Raw genomic sequence first — 21,973 nt, 5'->3', positions numbered from 1 at the left:
TTCGGCATTTCCAAATAACATTTTCTATTTCAGATCATTTGTTTATAGTACTAGAATAGTTCATTACCACCCGAGACAGGTTTTTCCAAACGCGACAGCTTTTTCGCATGACTGTATATAACCATTGCATATACAAAATAATTCATTTTTCAAAGACTGTTTTTATACTCAAAGTTGAGTTAAGCCACCTTAATAAAAACCGAGATTCTCTTTCAAAATCAGTTGGATTTGTGACATCGTCGTTCACACAAAATGTGTAAGGTTTACTCTCTTCTATTTCAATTTTGTTCTTAACATCAACGTAACGACTTCCAGTCATTTTCCAGAAGTGGGTATATCCCCTCTGTGATTTGTATACACCCAACCCACTTAAAACAGTGAAATGCTGAACTAGAAATGGCCAATTCGTACTTCCAAAAGTCCTCACCTTTTGCGTTCGCGTCTTTTGAATTTCACGCGTGAAAGACTTTTCGACGGCGTTAAGAACACTTTTTCGGAAGAAATAAGCCGTGTGAGATAAATAGGGTTTCTTTCTCTTCAAAAGGATTTTGAAGTGCCAATTTAATAACGAATTTGTGTGTTGTATTGTGTTGTGCCACATCGACTTTCGCGCTTGTCGATAATCGGGAGCATAGCCACTCTCAACATAAATTTGGACCTTCCCGTCTTGCAGAAAAAATGAAGGCGGAGTCGGACGATAAAACAGAAAGTCGTCGTTCATATAAATAAAACACTCGGACAACGCTGGGAGGGTATGGATGTACGTCTCGATCGCTTCGGAATTGAAATTCGGAAGATCGGAGGGTGGGAAGAGAGATGTGTGCGGAACGACGTGAAGCGTGTACGTCAAATTTTCGACAATCTCAATTTGCGGAAATTGAGATTGTCGAAAAAAGACGTTTTCGTGGAATTTTTTGTCGACGGTTTCATTTAAATCGAAATAAAAAATGTCGTTTGGACTTTTGATGAAATTTGGGATTTGGTTGTCGGTGATCAAAAAGTAGTTTTTGATGTAAGGCAAATACATGAACACACTCCGCATCGAATATTTCAATGTCTGTGAGTCTCTGAATCTATTTTTATCAACCCTCTTCTTGATGTGTTGTTTGTATTTTTTGTACCATTGTTGATCACTCCCATTCACCCAAAGCCACACAGCATCAATTCGCCCGTGACATACTGAAGGAATGTCGTTCATCATTTGTAAGTCATCTGCAATTGTTGGCTTTGAAACTGTCGGAAGAGAACTTTTAACTTTTGAACGTATTTTAAGATCGTCAGAATGATCTTTTAAACCTTCAGTTTTGTATTTTAAAGGGTCTTCGTCTTGTTTGGTGTTGGAAGGAATTAGGGTTATATTTTCTTTTTGAAATTTTGAGTTGTAAAGTTCGAGTGTAATTGAGTTGAATTGAATAGGGAAGTCAGAAGATCGATAAAATCGTTTTTTTGGTTGCTGGAAATTCATCAAATTAATTGTAAAGAGAAAGAAGAAAACTATAGTTGAGAGCGAAATAAGTGAAATAATAATGTGGATGGACAATTCCATACCAATTTATTTCTTTGTTTTATAGTTAACACTTTCACAACCCAAAACTTTTTTTAAGAAGAAAAAATAAGTAAAAAAGAAATTGTCCAAATCATTTTTTTATTATTTTTATTTCAAAACCCCTTTCTAACCCAAACCGGCCAATAGTCAGTTTTATTTTACTTAAAATAATTAACAAATGAGAACTCAATTACCTAAGATTGATCAAAAATAATCTTTTTGGATGAAATTTCATATTCCTTTATTGTGTTTCGACATTACAGTTAAAACGCTAATTAGTCAATCCACTTTATAACAAACATGTCAAATAGTCGCATTAACAAATATAACGACTTTAAAAACACTAATATCGTTATAATCAAATGACAATATTCTCTTTATAAAAAAACAACCAAATATATCAAACCATCATTAGACCCCATTTTTTTTATATAATACTTTGCTCTTGTTTAACACAAAAAACTCAATGTAGCATCAAAAACAGATGAAGTTGTTACTTCACATAACACTTAACACTTCATGTTAAGTGTGACCAAAAAATAAACAATTCAAATTTGAGTTGATTAAAAAATAAATAAAAAATTACAAAAATTTGTTTTGTTTATAAAGGCAAAAAAAGGTTTAGGTAAAAGAAAAAAATAAAAACTTATTATTATTACGTTTCTGTTTTGAACGTGTTAAACTCAATTAATTTTTTCATACACTTGTATCGAATCAAAGTACAAAAAAATAACAGAAACATAGAAGAATCAATAAACATACACATGTTTGTTGAACAAGTCAATTTTGGATTTTAAATGAACAGTCATTGAATACTTATTCTTGTGAATATTATCGACTTTATAGCGTAATTATGTTAATCATTGATTGAAAATAATCCACCAATTTATATTTATTTTAATTCAGAATTTAAATATAAAGAATCTATTAAAAGCTGGACTTTAAAGATTTTTTTCAATTATTTATTTAAAATGACACATTCCTTATTATTTATCTAAAGTGTATTAGTTTATTATATAGAGGTGAAATATTAACAGTTACATGTTACTCATATTATAAAGTTATATAACACTTGAAATGTTAGTGTTTCTCATATAGTAAATGCAAAGCAAGTGTGTTTTTGTGTTTTCGAGGTTCAAACTGAAAAACAAAGAAATAAACATTTTAAGATGTCAAAAATTTACTTTCAAAATGAAATAAATTACTTCAAATAATCACCACGTTGAATCGAAAAAACAGTTTTATAAATTGACAACAAAAACAAATTGAGCCATACTTACCTTCACAAAAGAATTGTTTGTTTTTTTTGTAAATAAAATATTATAACAATTAGTTACTTTTATACTGTTTCTGTTTTTGGTCATTTTCCCGTTTGTTGTCGCATTTTTTTACATGAACAAAATTTTCTTTGTTTTGTTCTATTTTTTGGTTGAAAACTTATTATACAAATGATTAATTTACTATGTATTTATAGTTTACTGAAAGTCCAGTAAAATTCGAAACATTTATATCCTCATTTTAATAAATAATAGTTCTTTTATTATAATGTATAACCCGTCAATACAAAACCTCGTTTTTGTGCCAACGATAAAATTACAACAAGTACAAATAGTTATAGTTCAAACTTCGTATAGTTTATTTATAGCAATTATATTAAATATTACTAATACATTCAAACTAAAAAGCAAAAAAAGTGAAGGACAATTAAAAACCCATTTTTCGAAGAAAAGAAAAAGGTAACACATCAAGTCAACTCCCGAAATGATAGGACAATTTGTGACCTCTTCAAAACAACTTTTTCCTTTGTTTTAACAATCGGCAAAATGCCAACAAAAAAAAAATTTCTCACTTTTTGTTTCTCTCTTTTCGCATTCGGAACGGATATTTCGAAAACAAATTTTAAACCACAAAGTTTGCCGATACTCCAATCCATTTATAGAAGCTTCACTATTTATGTATCGTTCTTTTCCTCTTTGTGTCCATCTTTGGTTTTATTCCGTCAAATTTGCTTCTCGTCTTTTTCAATTGCTTTGAAAGAACTAAAACTATCAATATACAATATTTTTATTATAACAAAACTATACTATTTGTAACGAGTACTGAAACATCCATTAACGTCAAATACTATAGTTATATTATAATTAAACTATTAAAAAACCATACAATATAAATGAAGTTGGCAAACTAAAATATATGGTTAAGTCAATACAACACTCTACAAATTTACGACTTGAAAACGGATTAGTCCCCAAAATAGAGCAGAGTCCGTACAAAATGAGTTTCCACTCTTCGACATTCGTCTGTATAATTATATAAAGCGGTGGACTTTAAAATCCACAAATTGAATGCAAGCGTATCGACCAGTCCCAACAAAACGTTTCACTTTTTCAGAGGTTGACTCCTCTTTCACTTCGTCAGAGTCGTCTTTTGAAGAGACCTCTATTTCTCTGAACTTCCCACAGAGAGTATTCACTCCACTCCCCGACGAAACCAACACACACGTCGACGAGTCCTCTGATGAGTCGGAAGAATTTGTTATTGACTCATCAGCTCATATTTTCGACTTAAAAGAGACAAAGCAAGTCACTTCAGTCAACCAAGACTCTTTCTTTGTCTTCGATTTCTAAGAAAACGCGCTCCTTTTACGTATTGTATAATTAGCTTCTATGTGTGTTCCTTCTGGTTTATTTACTATTTGTTTTACTATTAAGTTATATACTATTTCAATAAGTTGTTTTATTATTAAATGATATATTATTCCTCTAATTTGTTTTATTATACTAAGTTTTAGATATAAATTAAAACTATTTAATAAATAAAGCTAATAGAGTATAGTTAATATTTCAGAGAGAAACGTCAACTTTTCTTTTACTCATCGATCAAAATCTCAAGATTGAGAAAATAATGTTTTAAACTAATAATCAGTCATTGTTGGTCACGACAGGAGGTACCTCGAGATACGTCCCGAGTAATTCAAGGTCGACTTTTTTCTTATTTTTTCGAGACGTTTTTTTCGCAATTTTTGGTTGACTTTTTTGGACTTTTTTCTCGACTTTTTCAGTTTTCTGCATTTTTGTGTTTTCGATTTTCACGACTTTCTCCATTTCTATTTTCGGTGGTTCGACAATTTTGTCTTTTTTCTCGACTTTTTCGCCTTTTTGGGGGAGTGCGCCGAGGGGCGGAAATTCGCTTTTTTCCCATCCGTTTTTCTTTTGTTTTTTCTTTTTGACGACTTTTTTGACGTTTTTTTCTTCGACATTTTCTTTGTTTTCAAGATGACAAGGTAATGAAGGGAAATACTCCAAAATTATTTCGTCTTTTCTTTCTTCGTAGTCGTCTGGTTTAAAAATGTAGTGTTTATTCATTTCTTTTAAATCTGCTATTCGTGCCTCTTCTTTGAGTCGTTCTTCTTCTTCTCTTTGTTTTTCATCGTCGACAATTTTTTGGCGCTTATTTTCCCGTCTCCGTATGACGGAGAGATTTTTACTATAAATTGAATTGGTCACCAATTTCTTCATATCTATTTCTATCACTTGTACTTCAGTCCCTATTGGGAAATGTTGGAACATCTTGTTCTGAAACTTCCCGGGCGCAGGAAACCCAACACACTCCTCTTCAATTTCTAAAACAGTTGAAGTGATTTCTTTAGGGATTGGAAAGGTCTCAAGTAACATATACTGATTAAATGGCAATAAAAAGATGTTACGACCTAATGTATCTTGATAATACAGTTTCCACCCACTTAACTCTATTTTTTCTTCAGGAACCTTTGTAAGGCGTTTTTGCCAATCACGTTTAATTGTGTCCAACTCTTCACACATCATATTAAAGTATAACTGACACGGTTCATCTTGTGGTTTTTGTGATTCCATATTCACTCGCACACGTTCTCTTGCTAATACAGCGCTATTATTGAGTTTTGATATTAATTAATTATTAATTATATTATTATTAATTATTATTAATTATTATTAATTATTATTAATTATTATTAATTAATTACTAATTAATATTATTATATTATAATTATTATATTATAAAACAAACAGTGGGTCTTCTTCGACTACAATATGATAAAATTGTTTGTTCTTATCCTTCGACGTAGGTGGAGACATCACCATCTTCTCTCCTTCAATAGTTGGAGTTACTAGTTCTTTTGGTATTTTAAGTAATTTCATAGTGATAGAGTCTCCAACATTGAGAATGGGCAATATCTTAATATCACAAATAGTAAAAGGAGGCGATATAATAGCATTACACACAGGACACTTATGTGGGGCTGGGCATAACACAAAGAATTGAAGTAAACACTTCCAGCAGTACAAATGGCCACATGCGGTCAGTCGTGGAAGAATAACTTCGTCAAGGCAAATTGGACTAGTTTATTAATACCATTGTAATAGTTATTATAATAAGTACAAACCATATCGGCTTTTTGGTGGTTGGAAGGGTTAAAGTGACGGCGTCGTCACAGTACAACACTCTTCTTCCCCGAATTGCTTGTGAAAAGTCTGTGTTTGGGAAGACGCTGAATTGAAAGCTGATTGTTAGGGTTTCTTTCCAACAAATTGACTTATTAATGTGTTGAACAAACTGTGAGTAGATGTAATGCTGTGGTTCCAACTAAGTGTTAGACTGAAATTAAAACATAATTAAAAACAAACTTGAACACGTCCTCGACGCATTGGAGTTTTGGTGTGAAGAGTTCTGTGGGGTTTAAAAGTTTTTTATTGATTGTATGTTAGTGGGGTTTAATGGAAACAAACGGGAATATTAAAATACTCTGTGTTATGCCTCAATCTTTTATAATAGAAATGAATGCGTTGGTATTAAATTTGTCGTTTATATAGCATTGTAAACATATTTTTTATGTTTTGCTCTATAACACAACGAAGGTGTTAGTATTAAGGACAGAAGATAATATGAAATACAATAACAAGAATTGTATTATGATGTTGTGTTGTATGAAAAGATGTAAATAGTTTTCAAAACAGAATAATTTATATGTCTTGGTCAACTTAAACTAAGGTCCTTTAAATTATAAGTAAAAATGTATTTGCAGATTCAAATGTTGAGTATATGAAGTCGTTGTTTGATTTTTTAAATTGTAAATCATACATTCATTGATAATTATATTTATCAGATAAACATCAAATATGTTAACTATTTTTTAATGACAATTTTAAAAAATATGATTCTTTGGTTATACAAAGAATCATATAAATAATTATATGATTGTAAATATAATAAAGACTGTTGATCATACTTCATTTTTTAATTAAAAATTAAGCAATTACTAATTAAGATGTTATAAAAACAAAACACTTCTTTACACAATTTCAAAAACAACAGCAAATTATGTCATTTAACACTTATAAAACCGAAACATGCAAAAAACAAGTTTTTTTAATTTTCTTTTCCCAAATAACAATTTTGCCAAAAGGTATAATCGAAAAAAATATTTTTTGTATGTGATTTTTTGGAAATAATTAATTAAATTAATTCAATGTCGGGAAGAGTTTTAATTTAGTTTTTTATGTTTTTATTCTTAAAAGTATGGAGTGTGAACAACCTGAAGAACCAGAATATTTCTCAAGTGATGACGAAGCTGAAGAAAATATTAACATTAATTTTGGAGAAGAGATAATATGTCCTCAAAATAGTTATGAAAAACATGTTATTTTTGAATCCCAACACGTATTAGATAATCCTAATAAAATTGTTAAAAATTGGGAAACAATTGATCCAGTTTTTGGGGAAGCAGATTTTTCAAAAATGAACCAAAATTACAGAAAAACTGAAATTATTGGTATTTTTTCTAAAGAAATTGAATGTTTTGAAAAAATTATAACTCCCGATTTTTTGGACTTGATTGTGGCAGGAACAAATGAAAAAGGGCAATCGTTAGTTAAAAATTGGAAAGTTACAGACGTGGATGAAATAAATTGTTTTATTGGTGTTATGATATATTTAGGAGCCATGCAAAACAATGGCCCAATTTCCCGATTTTGGAGTTCAGAATTCGGGCGTCCTTTTCCAAAAATTGCCATGGATAGAAATCGGTTTTGTGAACTTTTTCGAAGTTTCTGTTGTGACCTCAAAGCAACAAGGGAAGAAAAAAGAAAAGAAACGGTATTTCCAGCTGTAAAAGATTTATTTGAAATATTTGCCCGAAATATTACGCAAATTTCTACACCGGGTCAGTTAATTTGTGTGGATGAAAGAATTTTTGGTTTCAAAGGGCGTTGCAAAGGGATTCAATATTTCCCTCAAAAACCAATCAAACGGGGGTTAAAATTTTACTGTGTTTGTACTTACGACAAAAAACTTTGTGTTGGAATGACTTTGTATGAAGGCAAAAAAGAGTCAGAAATCGGGAAAACTGATGAACTGCATCACGGAGAGTCAGTAGTGATGAAATTAGTCGAAAATTTAATTCCAAAAGATGCTCCTAAAATAGAATTTTTACTACAAAGCGAGAACTACTTTACTTCTATAAGAGTAATTAACTCGCTTGAGTCGCAAAAAATCGGGTACATTGGCACAATGAATCAACGAAGTGCAAACATACCTCCAGAGTCAAAAAGGAATACAATGTTAGAAAAAGAGAAATATTTGACAAAAATGGAAAAACAAACTTCAAAAAAGTTAGAACAATTTGAAAAAAGAGAAAATATTATATTTAAAAAAATGGGTATGTTGGCATCACAGAACGAACTAAATCGGGAAAAAATGGATATTTTGGAAAAAGAAGACTTTGAAAATATCCAAAATTTAAAAACAACAAAAATGGAAATGGAAAAAATTGAATTGGAAAAAACCCGATTAAATAAGGAAAAAGAAACCAATCCTCAAAATATTCGATTTTGGAAACAGGATTCAATTCTTTTGACTTCATTTAATCCGAAAAAAACTAAAACTGTGATAATTGCAACAAATTCTCTAAATGTCCCGATACTTGACCCCAATAAGGCCAAATCAGAAATGAATGTATTATATAATTACACAAAAACACCTGTTGATACATTCGATTTCCTGTGTCAAGAATATTCGACAAAAACAAAAACAAGGAGATACAATATGGTTGTTTTTCAAAATATTCTGGATTGTGCAACGGTTAATTCTTATGGGATGTTTCGGGATGTGATCCAAAATGACCACTTCACTTTTCTCGTTCGATCGGCCAAACAATTGTCAGAAAAATACATCAAAAAACGTCTTGTACGTGGAATGAAAAAAACAAAAGAAAAAAGAACCATGTTTATTGCTTGTGGTCTTTTGGATTGGTGGGAAGAAGCAAACCCTTCACAAAAAGAGAAAGAAAAAAAAATATGAAAGAAAGTTTGCTTTACGAAAGCAAAAGTGCCACCTTTGCGTTGGTTCTAATGCGAGAAGGGTAAAAGAACTCTGTTCGCGTTGTGGAGAAACCACTTGCTTGTCTCATTCTTTAATGCTCTGTCGAGTCTGTTGGGAGTTAAAAAGAAGAGCGAAAGACAAGAAAAAGAAAAGAATTGGGTCTAATTGATGGTTTTAAATTGTTTGGTTGAAACTTTTTTGTTGTTTTTTAAACTATATTATCATTTAATCTAAACGTGTTTGAGAAATTATTTTTATTGTAATTATGCAATTCTTTATTTTGTTATCAGGTGGATTGACAATGTAGGATGTGTTGTTATGTTAAGAATTAACATTAAAAATATTTCTTACAAAATTTCATACAAAAGATTATTTTCGATGGATCTTAGGTAATTGAGTATTTAAATGTTAATTATTTTAAGTAAAATAAAACTGACTATTGGCCGGTTTGGGTTAGAAAGGGGTTTTGGAATAAAATAAAAGAAAAAAATGATTTGGACAATTTTTTCTTTACTTATTTTTCTTCTTAAAAAAAGCTTTAGGTTAGAAAAGTGTTAATTTAAAAAAGTGATAAAGTTTTTCCCAATATTATCTATTCTTTGCTAAATGTGATAAACTATCACCATGACACTAATAAATACATCCAACACAACTATAACTACATATTTTCAATGAATACTAAACTAATACAAGAATAATTATTTACATAATTTCAGTTCGTTAAATAAATAAACAGTGAGTTAAATGTCTGTTATTGACTATAGTCAAATTCGAAAAATGGACTGATAAACAATCCACTATCAATTAAACATAAAATACCCAAGTTTTTAAATTATCCGATTTTTGGATCAAAAAAGTTAAGACGAAGATATTTCTTATTTAGTCTTAAATTAAGATTGCGTGATAATATAATCAAGTTATAATACTCTGGATAAAATACTAAGGAACAAAATAATTATTTCAAAAAAAGTTCAATATTAATTATTATAAAAATTTAATTACAACAATTATTTTTTTTCAATAATATATATATTTATTATCGAATTAAACTTAATTCACTTAAACTCATAAAAGTATCATTGTTGATTTTATTTATCAAATATATTTTTATATTATATTTAATGTTTTTATATACAAAAAATACATTGTTTATTATGTTATTTTTATTAAATTATACTTAAAATATTTTAATAACGAATTTATTTGTAAATTAATTAATAAATGTTATTGTTTATATATTTTCGAACGTTTCTTTTTAAGAACACACCCAGGTTGTTTTCTACGAGATGGACATATCCAATCACCATCATCTTTCTTGTTTTTTTTATAGTCGTTGTTTTTACATATTTGTCATAAATAAGTTCTTTCGTTTTTGGTTTTTTAGAATCAGTTTCGTGTGGACATTTTGTTGTTTTATTTTTTGTTTTTTAAATTGTTTTTACTTTGTTTACTATTTCGGAACTATCAATTTCAATATTTAATGTTTCTCCTAGTTCCTGATCATCACATGGATTATTTTCAAACTCTCCTTCAATCGCCTCATTATCATCATTTATTACTTGTTTACTATCTGTCGTTCGATTTCTCAAATGATCTTCTACAAAACCAACATCTTCGATGTTTATTTCTTCAATATTCCAATCTCCAAGAACACATTCTTCGACCACAGCCTTTTCGAAAGATAATTCCAAGTTTTCTCTGGTCTGTATTTTCATAATAGCTTGGTAAAATTCTTCACTTGTGATCGAATTGGAATAAAACGAAGTGGTTGCTGCAAAAATTGATTTGTTTTTGATTACACTTTTGGTGTTTTTTGATGGGCGTTGGTTCATTTCTTTAACAACTCTGATTGCTTCAATTTCAATTGATACCAATTTCAATAACAGCACTTCAAAAGACGGCTTTTTTGAAGACAGTCTTTTAACAAGAGCTGAGTGATAACTCTCACTAATATTATCTATTCTCAACGACTGTTTGTACTGGCACCACAAAGGCAATGGCCATTTCCACATCCAATTCATTTCAAAATAGTCAACAAATGCTAAAATATTATTTTTTAAAAATGGATCACACTTTTCTAATTCAAGTGTTATTACAATATCATTTTTTACTATTTCAAATTGTGTAATTATATCTCTTGGTTTAAAAAATGGTATGACCATTAATTTTTTGGCTGTTTTCCAAATAAAACTCCCAGGAAAATAATACGGTTTCATTCCCAATTCATTTATTTTTCGCCATAAAATTTGGCAAAAGTGAAAATAGCAACCATGACAAAGACACCCGTACTTCTTTAAAGTGTTTAACACAGCTACCTCAAAATCCAACATTACACTGGTTTTTGGTGAAAATAGGTGAAAATCAAACATTTGGAAATAATATGACTCTATTACATCGAACATTTTTGTATATAATGATTCTGATTTGCTTTTCATTAAACAGTGAAACAAAGGAAAACAAACTCCATTTTTTAGAACACAATGTATAGTATATAATTGATACCATTCATTAGGAGCAGAAGAAAATGTTCCGTCCAGACATAAATAAGTTATTTATCTTCCTTTTAATATTTTTATTTTTTCCAATGATGAAAATATAAACAATTCTTCATCTTAGTAAGTCCAATAATCATTACCATCCAAAATACATTTTACTTTTCTAGACGCTTCTTCTTTTTTCTTGGTTTATGTATTTTCTAAGTGTTTCTTTTTGATAACAACTCTCTGCATATTCATCTTGATATAAAGAAACAAGTTCGTTGGTTTCCAAAAAGCAATTCCTACCTCTTTTAATTAATTTTGTTATTTGTTTTCTTTCTTCTTTTTTCCCATGTGTAACATTTTTATCATGAATATGAACTGAACCATTTTTGTATTTAACTTTTGTAAACACTTCGTTTTCTCCGATACTAACAGACTCAAACACTTCCACACAAACCAAACACCCCTTTGTTTTACAACGGAAAGTTTTTCTTTCAAATCCAGTTGGAACAAAAGAATAACCATCAACTATTGGCAGAGGTAATTTTAAACCACATTGTGTTTTTTTCTGACTTATAAAGGTTTCTACTCGTGGTTCAGTCATTTGCTTTTTTAGGTTTTATTTTATAAAAAACCCAATTAGTATTTAATAATGTATTAAATATGTATAGTATTTTTTAAACACAATAATCAACTACAAGTACAATTTTGTATATTATAATTATCAAAGCTTAGTTAAAAAAATATTTGAAAAATATCAATTTTTTAAAAAAATCATTTTAAAATAGAATCCAATTGTTTAATGTTTTTATAACTATTGTTTAAAAATAATTTACAATTATTTTATTTGTATATTATAAATTATTTATTATAATATTTTTTTAAATTATTACATTTTTGTTCTAAATTTTAATTTTTAACTTTTATTGAAATGATTATTATTTTCTGGAGTATTTTGTCTTAACACTTAATTGGCTGAACCTTTCCTTAATGGACATACAAAAACAAAATTTTACCATTATTATTTTTTTGCCTTTTTGTTCTTTTTTTTCAATTCATGGAGTGTGAATACCAACAAGATGATTGTTTAATATCAAGTGATGACGAAAGTAATGATCCATTTTTTTGTGAAAATAATGTTGAAGAATATGATCAAAAAATAGAAAATGAAGAAGAAGAATGTTTTTTTGAAGAAAAAGATGATTATTTGGATGGATGGTCAAAAATCGAACCAAAACTTGGGATTTTTGATTTTCAAAAGTTTTGTGAAAAAGAAAATTTTTCGAAAACCGTTTTTTCTGAAGATTTCAAATCTCCTTTGGAATGTTTTAGAAAAATGTTTTCAAATGAAAATGATTGAATTAATTGTTGAAGGTACAAATGAAAAGGCAGAAGAACTAATTAACGGGAAATGGATCCCAACTGATTTCGAAGAAATTGAATGTTTTCTTGGCATTTTGATTTATATTGGGGCAAACCAAAGAAGGGGAAACGTTGATCGCCTTTGGAGCCACAAATTCGGGATTATATTTTTAAGAATAGGCATGAAGCGAGATAGATTCAAAGAATTGTTTCGATGTTTCCGGTGCGACAAAAAAATGAAAGAGATCAAAAAAGGGAAAAAACCAATTTTTCAGCAGCAAAAGAAATTTTTGATATTTTTTCCCGAAATATCACGGCAATATGCGACCCCGGATCCCTGATATGTATAGATGAGCGAATGTTTGGTTTTAAAGGCCGTTGTCATGGTATTCAGTACTGCCCAGCCAAACCCACAAAACACGGCTTAAAATTTTACTGTTTGTGTCTTTATGACAAAAAAATGTGCATCGGAATGACATTATATGAGGGAAAACTCGAGGAAAAAAACGGGATGAGTCATGGAGAATCAATTGTTCTAAAATTAGTACAAAACCTCCCAAAAAAAGAATTTTTACTTCAGAGTGACAATTATTTTACAAGTGTCACGGTAATGCAGGAGTTGGAAGTCCGAAAAATCGGGTACATAGGTACCATGAACCAAAGAAGCAAAAATATTCCTTCTGAAGCGAAAAAAAACACATATTTAGAAAAAGAAAGGAAAGTACAAAAAATGGAAAAGAAAAACAAAAAATCGATTGCGAAAATTGAGGAGGAATGGGACAAAATTTTTTTTAAACTTGGGGAAATTGGTCCAGCTGAGCCAAAAAACCGAACAAAAAGGGAAAAATACAAAGAAAAAGCTGAAAAAATTCTATCTTCCCAAAAATTCTTAAATTTAGAAAAGATTGAAATTAAAGAAGAAAAAATGAAATTAGAAGAAGAAAAAGAAAAAAATCCCAAAAATACACGCTTTTATTCAAAAGGGAACATTCTTTTGACTGCTTTTAACCCAAACAAAAGCAAAACTGTCATTATTGTTACCAATAAAATTCAAATTCCATTGATTGACAGTCGAAGTGGAAAATCTTCAATAAATGTGGCTTACAATTATACAAAAACTCCAGTTGATACTTTTGATCAACTTTGCCAAGAGTATTCGTGCAAAATGAAAACGAGAAGATACAATTTGGCAATTGTTCAAAATATCCTGGATTGTTGCTGCACTAATGCCTATGCCATGTTTGAAAAAACAAAAATGTCTCATTTTGATTTTTTAATTAAATTGTCTGAACAAATGTGTGAGAATTACGTTAAAAGAAGGCTTGATCGAGGGATGAAAAAAGGAGAAGAAAAAAGACAGCTGTTTGTTGAGTGTGGACTTCAAAAATGGTGGGAAGACGTTGTTGGGAAAAACAAAAAAATAACAAATTCCAAAGAAAAAAATCACTAACAGTTGCCAAAAAGAGATTTTGTGCTTTTTGCAAGAAAGTTGAAAAGGCTCGAACAAAAAGAATATGTGAATCTTGTGGTCTTCCAGTGTGCACTAAACACTCACTTTTCTTGTGCCCAAAATGCAAAAACCCCAAGAAAAAATAATAGTTTCTAAAATAAGTGACTTTTAAAAATATATTTTTATTCTGAATTTTTTCTAAATGATTTTCATTTGGCAACTGAAAAAATAAAGTTAGAACATTAATTAACTTGAGAATCAAATAAGTATGTTTGAGTATGATAATGTCACTATGTATACACGTTGGTTTGAATGAAAACCGACACAAGTGATACATAGTAATAAATAATAGAAATGAGTATAGTATAATCGTTATCAAAGAATTTGAGAGAAAAGTGTATTTTTGAAAAAATAATGCAAAATCTTATATAATCGAGTTAACATTTATACTTTTTTTGAGTAAGATTATGTCCCAAAAGGGACATGGGTTGTTTTAAGTACTTTTTTTAAATTGGCGTCTATGTCTTTTTTTTCCTTGCCTTCAAAAAAATTTCTTTAAGCCATTTAAGTGTTAATATAACTTAAAAACTAAAAAAAAACACATTTTATTTTCAAAATTAATTATTTAACAAAAAAAACAATTACTCATATAATTTTTTTAATAGTTTGACGTTTTATAAGTCAAATTAACAAATGTTAATACAAATAATTGATTTGTATCTTTTCTTAGTTATTTCAACACAAGATTACTTTTGAAGAAATAATATTATAAACTATATTTCAATAACAATTTAATCCTTAAATTATGATTTTCAAAAAAGTTCTCATGAATAAATCCTTTTTTCTTTGGTTAGTTTAATTAACGTCAACATTTTTACAAAAAACGGGAGAATTTGCAAAAAATGTTGATCAACAAAAAATGAGAAAAAAATAAAAATAACACAATGAAGGGAATTTCTTGAAATACATTTTTGTTCTTCTTTCCCGATCTTATTCATAGAAACCTTCAAATGACAGAAAAAAACTGTAAGATATTTGATATAAATAAAAATCCACAAAAAAGTGTGAACTCTATACCAGTGATGGACATGTCGAAGGTGTGGCTTTTGCTCTCCGAGAGCCTCTCGACTTTAGAGGCCGAGAACAATTTAGTAATTGAAATGCGAGAGGCGGCACTCCAATCTGATTTGAGTGGTTTTGGAAAGTGTCGCGTCATACTGTGTCGGATCATAACTTTAGTTGAGAAGGAAAGTGAATCGATCATATACAATCCATCAATTAGTACTATAATTTCTATCCTCCAAACCATTAAATCAACTATAACTCCACAGAACACAAGTGAGATGGTTAAATTAACTGAAAAAACACTAAACATCAAAAAAGAAAAAGAGAAATTTTACACTTGGATTTTGGCTTCGCTCGTTATGCTTTTACAAAATCTTGTCAATCTGAGAGGCGAGTCATTTTGGGCCGAATTCCAGTTGTTTAAAAAGTGCGTGGAATATGGGATTTATGTGACATCACTTTTTACAGACACTACAGAAAATGAACCAAGTAAAAATTTATTCCACACACTTCTCAAAAATATAACGGAAGACGAAAACATCAATGTGAACGAAACCAAACGATTAATTGACAACTCGAGATCTTATTTACGCGTAACGGTTGAAGAGTTAAGGCGAGAATTTGACATAGAAAAAACAGTTGTGAATAGCAGTGACGTCTTTCAGATATTATGCGGAAGAGGTCTTCCAATATCAAGGAACGAAATCAAGGAAGATTCCATGAAACAATGGATCACCAAACTGTGGTGGTGTACTAATAACCTCATCAACAACACGGTGGTACTGCAATTTATGAACGAGTCAAATAACACCAAATTCGCAAAAACCACAGAGATTGTTTTGCCATTTTTAAACAAAGTTGAATCCATTTGTATGGAGATGGTGTCGTTTGAAAGGGGGGTACAACCCACACTTGGGTTTAAAGAAGGAATTTCGAAGATTTTGAAATGCTCAGATAAGATTAAAATATGTTTTAATGAGATGAAAAAATCGTTTAAAAAAATTGAAATGGAAATATTCAAAAAGTCATTTTCAAACTTTATTATATCACTTCATTTAATCAATAACTATGTTGTTAAAACAAAGGTTGATCAAATAACCGAACGCTGTGAAGATTTGGTTAGATTCCGGAAGAAAGCATTGGAGTTTTTTAATGTGCTTTCGAGACTTGATGGAGTAGATCCGCTTTATTTATACCAAATATTAGGAGATATGCTCAAAGCTTTTTTTGAAATGTCTAGTAAAGAAGTGTTATCAAAAGTAGTTCAAGAGTTCAACAAAAGCATTTCTAAAATATTTGAACTCTCCCCTCTCTTTATTCCAATTTTCTCATTTGAATTATCAGTACAAAAATACGTTTTTCAACATAACGTGACTTATGTATTAGTAGAGTGTCAACAATACATGAAATATTTGTCGTCGTTTTTGAGAAACAGTAAAGAGGGAGGTATTTACTTAAGTTACGAACAAGATCAACTCAGACTCTTCATTACAAATTCGTTTTTGAAAAAAAAGTTGAGTGTTTTTCCTTGTTTGTCAGCGAAAGTGGAAGAATTTCTCAATTCAATCAAAACTCAACAATTTCAAAGCACGGGTGAGATGGCGGAGTTTATATACGAAAAACAAAGCGAATTTTGCAAGTATTTTACTCCACAAGCCGACTTTTTAGTCAACTGTATGGACAAATTAAAAATGAAAATATCAACATCGTCGACACCAAGCGGAGTTCATGACTTTTTGGACATTTCAGAAAAAGCAATTATTATTGATAAAATGTTGGACTGCTATATTTTGTGCCATCAGCTCGACATTTTGAACAAACACCGTGCCGCTTTCCAAAAATGTGTCTCAGTGTTAGACGAACAACTCAAAACATCGGGAATGATGCTTAAAGTGTTAAAGGAGACAGTAGTTGATTTGAGAAAGGAACTAAACACGTTATACAACTTTTTCATTTCGGTTGTTTCTGCGTCGTCGAGTTCTCCGAAGTCCGAAGAAACTTCTTCCGACAAAAGCCAGAACCTTGGTTACACTTACAACGAAGAGAGAGTGATTTCACGTGAATATGTCGAGAAGATAACGGACGTTCTTTATTTCATTCAAAATTACCGTAAAAATGGACAGAAAATCTTAAACCCCGAGTTGCAAAAACTTGCAAATGACTTGATTGTTAAAATCGAAAGGATATTTCTTGCTTTTTTTCAAGTCGCCAATTTCAAGACGAAACAAGAACTTGTCCACTCGTTGGAGTGTATCAAACAGAATTACTACTTTGTGAACACCCTCTCACAACAAACCAAATGTGTTATTATTTCCATGAAAATGAAGAACTCGTTCAAAAGGTTCATTTCGGCGGTGGCAGACATTTTTTATTTGTCAGCCAAAAAGAAGTTCGAGTGGGTTGTCAGTGTTATTAAAGATATTGTAAAAGAAAATGACAACAATTCACGGCAATTTTACATTGAAAATATGGAAGATGTTTTGATTTATATGAGAATCGTCGTTCAAATATTTGAGTTGTACGAACCTAACAGAGTCACGATGAAAATCGTGAATTTTTTTGAATCATCGAAATTAGTGAAAGTGAAGACAAAGCCAGTTGACTTCTCCTTTCTGTTCTCGTTTGATTTTGCTGATATAGAGTTGCCAAAAAATACGCACGACTCTTGCATGTTTGAAGGAATTATTGACCAGAAATATCTCGAAATGGTATTGGAAATGTATTGTATTGATATTGGACTTGAGTGGTATTCGAGCTGTGGTGGGATAGAACCGTACTCCACTTTGGTGTTTATTTATAACACAGCAATGGCAAAGTTGAGGGAAGAACTTCCAGCTGTGTTGAAAGACCCTGACGAGTATTCAAGGGTGTTAAAATTGTTTGAAGCTGTCGATAAGACACCCAACGACAAAGATACAGTTAAGCGCATGATGGTCGCGTTATTAGTTGCTTCAAAGGAATATTTTAAAGGAAAAATACTGAACTTGCCCATACAAACATATATATACAAAATTTATTTAAGGTTCAAGAAAGGAGATATTGACGAGAACCTTTTCTCTGATTTCATTGTTGCCATGAAATACTTTATAGTTGTTTTAAAACAGCAATACATGTGCAAATACTCGACAATCATTCAAAGATTCAATTACCTTTCAATATCCACTTTTTTTAATGAGATGTTTGAATTGGTGAACTTTATGTTTTCCGAACAAATAATCGATGAGTGTTGGTGTCAAACACTTAAACTTTTCATGTTAGTCTTGGTGGGTGTAGGTTCCCAGAAAATAGAAAATGTTATATTGCCGCTCGTCTTTTTTTATCGGAAATGCACTGCACCTGGTTGTTTGCTGAATAGAGTCGTCCAACAAATTGTACTTATTATAACCAATTTGGTTGATGTTGAAATGAAGTTGAGTGTTAACCTCACCTTCAATGGTTTATTTGAATATGCTTACAGTTTCACTGAGAGGTTCACGACAACAGAGAAATATTCAATTATCGCAAAACTCGAAGAGACGGACGAAAATTCACTTGAAAATGTATTTAACAATTTCTACATTTTTCAGGAATTAATAATGGACGAAATGATGCAAAATAACAAGAAGAAACTGTTTGGAAAATTTGATGAATTATTAGAAATCACGCATTATGAGTTGCTGAATTTGTTGCAATACGAAGGTGATGTGAAAAGAATACCAATTAAAGAACTTCTCACAAAGTATTTTCAGTATGTTTCTGCAAAAGTCAAACTGCTCTCCTTCGTACTTTCGGAGTTTGAGTTTACATCTGTTGAATCTGTTGTTCAAGTCATCGACGAGGTGAAACCGGAAATTTCCACATTTCAAAATTCAACACTTGAGCTGTACCTCCCGTCATTGCACAAACTTTCAGACGAAAATGCCGAAGCCAGCAGTGAAACGATACGACAAATCATATCTTTGGTGTTTTCGATTGTTTTTCAGCCTTTGGGGTGTGCCACTTTGTTTGCAATTCGATTAAGAAGAAGTTTGAACCTTCTCAAAATGATGGATGGCGATGAAAAGAAGGCATCTGTCCACAGGAATTTACTTCATTCAATTCAAACGTCATTGTTTGAAATCAAAAACTGTTTGGAGATATCATGCTTTGTTATTGACACAACAATGAAACGGCGTTTTCTTGATGAATTTTCTTGTTTATACGCAAAGTTGACAAAAGAAAATCGCATTTTTTCAAACAAAGCAGTCAAAAACATTTTAAGTTGTTTAGTCGATTTGGTTTTCGACTTTGTCTCGAGTGACTTCTTTACGGGTTTAGAAATGCTCATTGTGTGCCACAAAGCGCTTATGGTTGACCAACAAACTGCGCTCAAACAGGCTTACAGACTCAAGCTTTTGTGGTGTGAATTTGAGCCGTGTGCTGTTTTGTATGATGGCATGCAAATACCATCTCTCAAAAACTTTACGTTTTACACGAAAAGTACTGAATTGGAAATACTCAATTTAATCGAGAGAATACTCAACAACGACATATCGTGTTATGAGTCGTTCAATCACATCAACTCGGTTATTCACTGTTTCTTCAAAATCCACAACTTTGTCGATCGACACATTCGAATTGCGTTTGAGTATTACAACAACAAAGAGGTCATAGACATTGCTCAGAAAGATTTTGACCTGATTGGGAGTTTATTTGCGAACCGAGGAATTGAAAGAGAGTTTGTTGATGAAAGCGAAGACTTTGAATTTGTTCTCAAACGATTTGTCCGGTCCATATCAAAGACGGTGACGCGAGACTCTTTCGAATCCATCAAACGAGAGTACTTGTCGTTCAAGAACATTTACATATTCTCTGTGTTGGACTTGGTTGCGAATTTCAACTTCTTTGGGCTCTACAATTCTATGCATAAAAAGACTGTCGCAAATCGCATTGACGGCATTTGTCTACTCTTTGACGCTCTTGAAAAAACAAAAGAGACACTTGTTAAACACGCAATGCAATCACCGGAGCCAAATCTTCCCAATCTGTGCTTGAGAGTGATTGAAACGTTATTCTCTCGCATGAGCTATTTCATTCACAAACTCTGTGATTATGAAAATGTTGATTTCAGACAAGAAGAAGAAGTATTAAAAAAATTATTAACAGTCCTGTCCTCCTCCACACAAGTCATCGAGCATTTCACAGTATACAGAAATGTAATGGACGTTCACATGGACCAAAGTGTTCGTTTAGCGTTCAACGCGGAGTCTGCGGCTGTAATCAACGCGCCGACAACATTTTATAGTCTTGGACAGTTAATTGTTGGGGGAGTATCTAAAGGCGTGTTGTTTAAAGCAACCACTGTCTTGGCCACAGTCACTCGAAGCAAAACGATTTGGAACTTTTCGAAGAAATTTGGGGTCAACGAAATGTTTTCTTTATTTGTCGATTATTCTCCGTTGTCGTCGAGTAAAATTGGGATGGTCAAGAGCATCATTACAACGTCTCTGAATGAACTTGAGAAAAAGCAATACCTCTTTTCTGTGGAGAAAAATAACGAATTTGTGGTTGAAAAAATGCGATGTTTTTTGGTTGCAGCATCATTTGATTTGTTCAATGGCAACAATAAACACTGCTTTATGTGTTTGAATCGAATTTCAGTTTGCATTATTGGATTTGTCGCACTACTTCAACACACATTTGAGAACTTTGAAATAACACTGGACGACGCCATCGATTTACACAAAAAGGCGTTATTGGTGATGGACGAGGACGACGAGTTGGCGGGGTTCCTTATTGAGAAATTCCACATGATATTAAACCGAATCAGCGAAGTATTAATTCCGAAGAGAGATATAGTATCGAGTAAAAATGAGGTAACCGTTGTTGTTGACCGATCACTTGTCGAATTACATGAAGACATTGAAATGCTCTTGTTTGATATTATGAGCAAAACAGAAACTATCGCAGGTTTTGCGTATTCCCAATTTGTCGATTTCACGTTTGAAACGAATGCAGCGCTGGGGATGTTGATCGTCCGCCTCACAAACTCGTTTTACTTAACACAGTTTCAAACCCAACAAGACTCATTAACATTGACCAAATTGCCAATTTCACGGCTGCTTGACAGTTTGGGGAAATTTTCTAACACACCACTCATCAAATTCATGAAGGAGAATATTTCAATATCAGAATTGTATGAAAACACGGCAATCCCAATTTGTTTTTATTCGGACACGTGTCTCTTGTTCTCATTTTTTGTCGAAGAGGGTGGAAACAGCGACGAGAACACGTCACCTCTTGTGATCAACTTGAGTCGAGAACTCCAGAGGTTCAGTAAAGAACTGCAACAAAACAAAAACCTTCAAACGTTCAAACGAAAAGATGCTTTAAATTTAGTCGAAGAGATTTTAACAATCATCGGCACGTTCCCAGAAAACGTTCGACTTCTTTCCAACAAAATTAAAATGTGTTTCTCCAATGTTGTCAGCTATGTCGAGCGCATTCAAACAACACAAAAGAGTGACAACTCCGAGTTCAAAATCCTCCTAAAAATCATCAAATTTGGGATCAAAACGTTTTCAGACGAATGCACCGCATCAACAGCAATCAATGACTGGTGCGAAAATGATATCCTTATCATTTGCTGCTATCTTCAAATCATTGTCACTAACACACTTGCAGCAATATCAAGCATCGACTCCAACAAGCACATGCCTTACAAGTATAGCTTGTAGGCTTTATCTGTTTATTTTT

The 21,973-nt window shown here is 31.4% G+C and overlaps 3 protein-coding genes across 3 annotated transcripts; 1 reads left to right on the top strand and 2 right to left on the bottom strand.

Annotated features, from left to right (window-relative positions):
• Window positions 1–142: 142 nt before the first annotated feature.
• EIN_429140 (capsular polysaccharide phosphotransferase, putative) lies at window positions 143–1,201 on the bottom strand (the record flags this gene model as incomplete). The annotated part of the gene is made up of 1 exon (XM_004261891.1): window positions 143–1,201. One exon carries the CDS (start codon window positions 1,199–1,201, stop codon window positions 143–145), a length of 1,059 nt encoding a protein of 352 aa, XP_004261939.1.
• A 3,266-nt stretch (window positions 1,202–4,467) lies between these two features.
• EIN_429130 (hypothetical protein) lies at window positions 4,468–6,231 on the bottom strand (the record flags this gene model as incomplete). Its single annotated transcript, XM_004261890.1, has 5 exons — window positions 4,468–5,452; window positions 5,594–5,923; window positions 5,970–6,086; window positions 6,141–6,169; window positions 6,211–6,231. The coding sequence occupies 5 exons, from the start codon at window positions 6,229–6,231 to the stop codon at window positions 4,468–4,470; spliced, it is 1,482 nt and encodes a 493-aa protein (XP_004261938.1).
• An 8,973-nt stretch (window positions 6,232–15,204) lies between these two features.
• Window positions 15,205–21,954, top strand: EIN_429120 (hypothetical protein; the record flags this gene model as incomplete). The annotated part of the gene is made up of 1 exon (XM_004261889.1): window positions 15,205–21,954. One exon carries the CDS (start codon window positions 15,205–15,207, stop codon window positions 21,952–21,954), a length of 6,750 nt encoding a protein of 2,249 aa, XP_004261937.1.
• Between the last annotated feature and the right edge of the window lie 19 nt (window positions 21,955–21,973).

The sequence above is a fragment of the Entamoeba invadens genome (genome assembly GCF_000330505.1).
Source record: "Entamoeba invadens IP1 unplaced genomic scaffold scaff_1105074726713, whole genome shotgun sequence".
In the NCBI taxonomy this organism is placed as follows: domain Eukaryota; phylum Evosea; order Mastigamoebida; family Endamoebidae; genus Entamoeba; species Entamoeba invadens.
The sequence above is the reverse complement of the archived record's forward strand: the minus strand, read 5'-3'. Positions and strand labels throughout refer to the sequence as shown.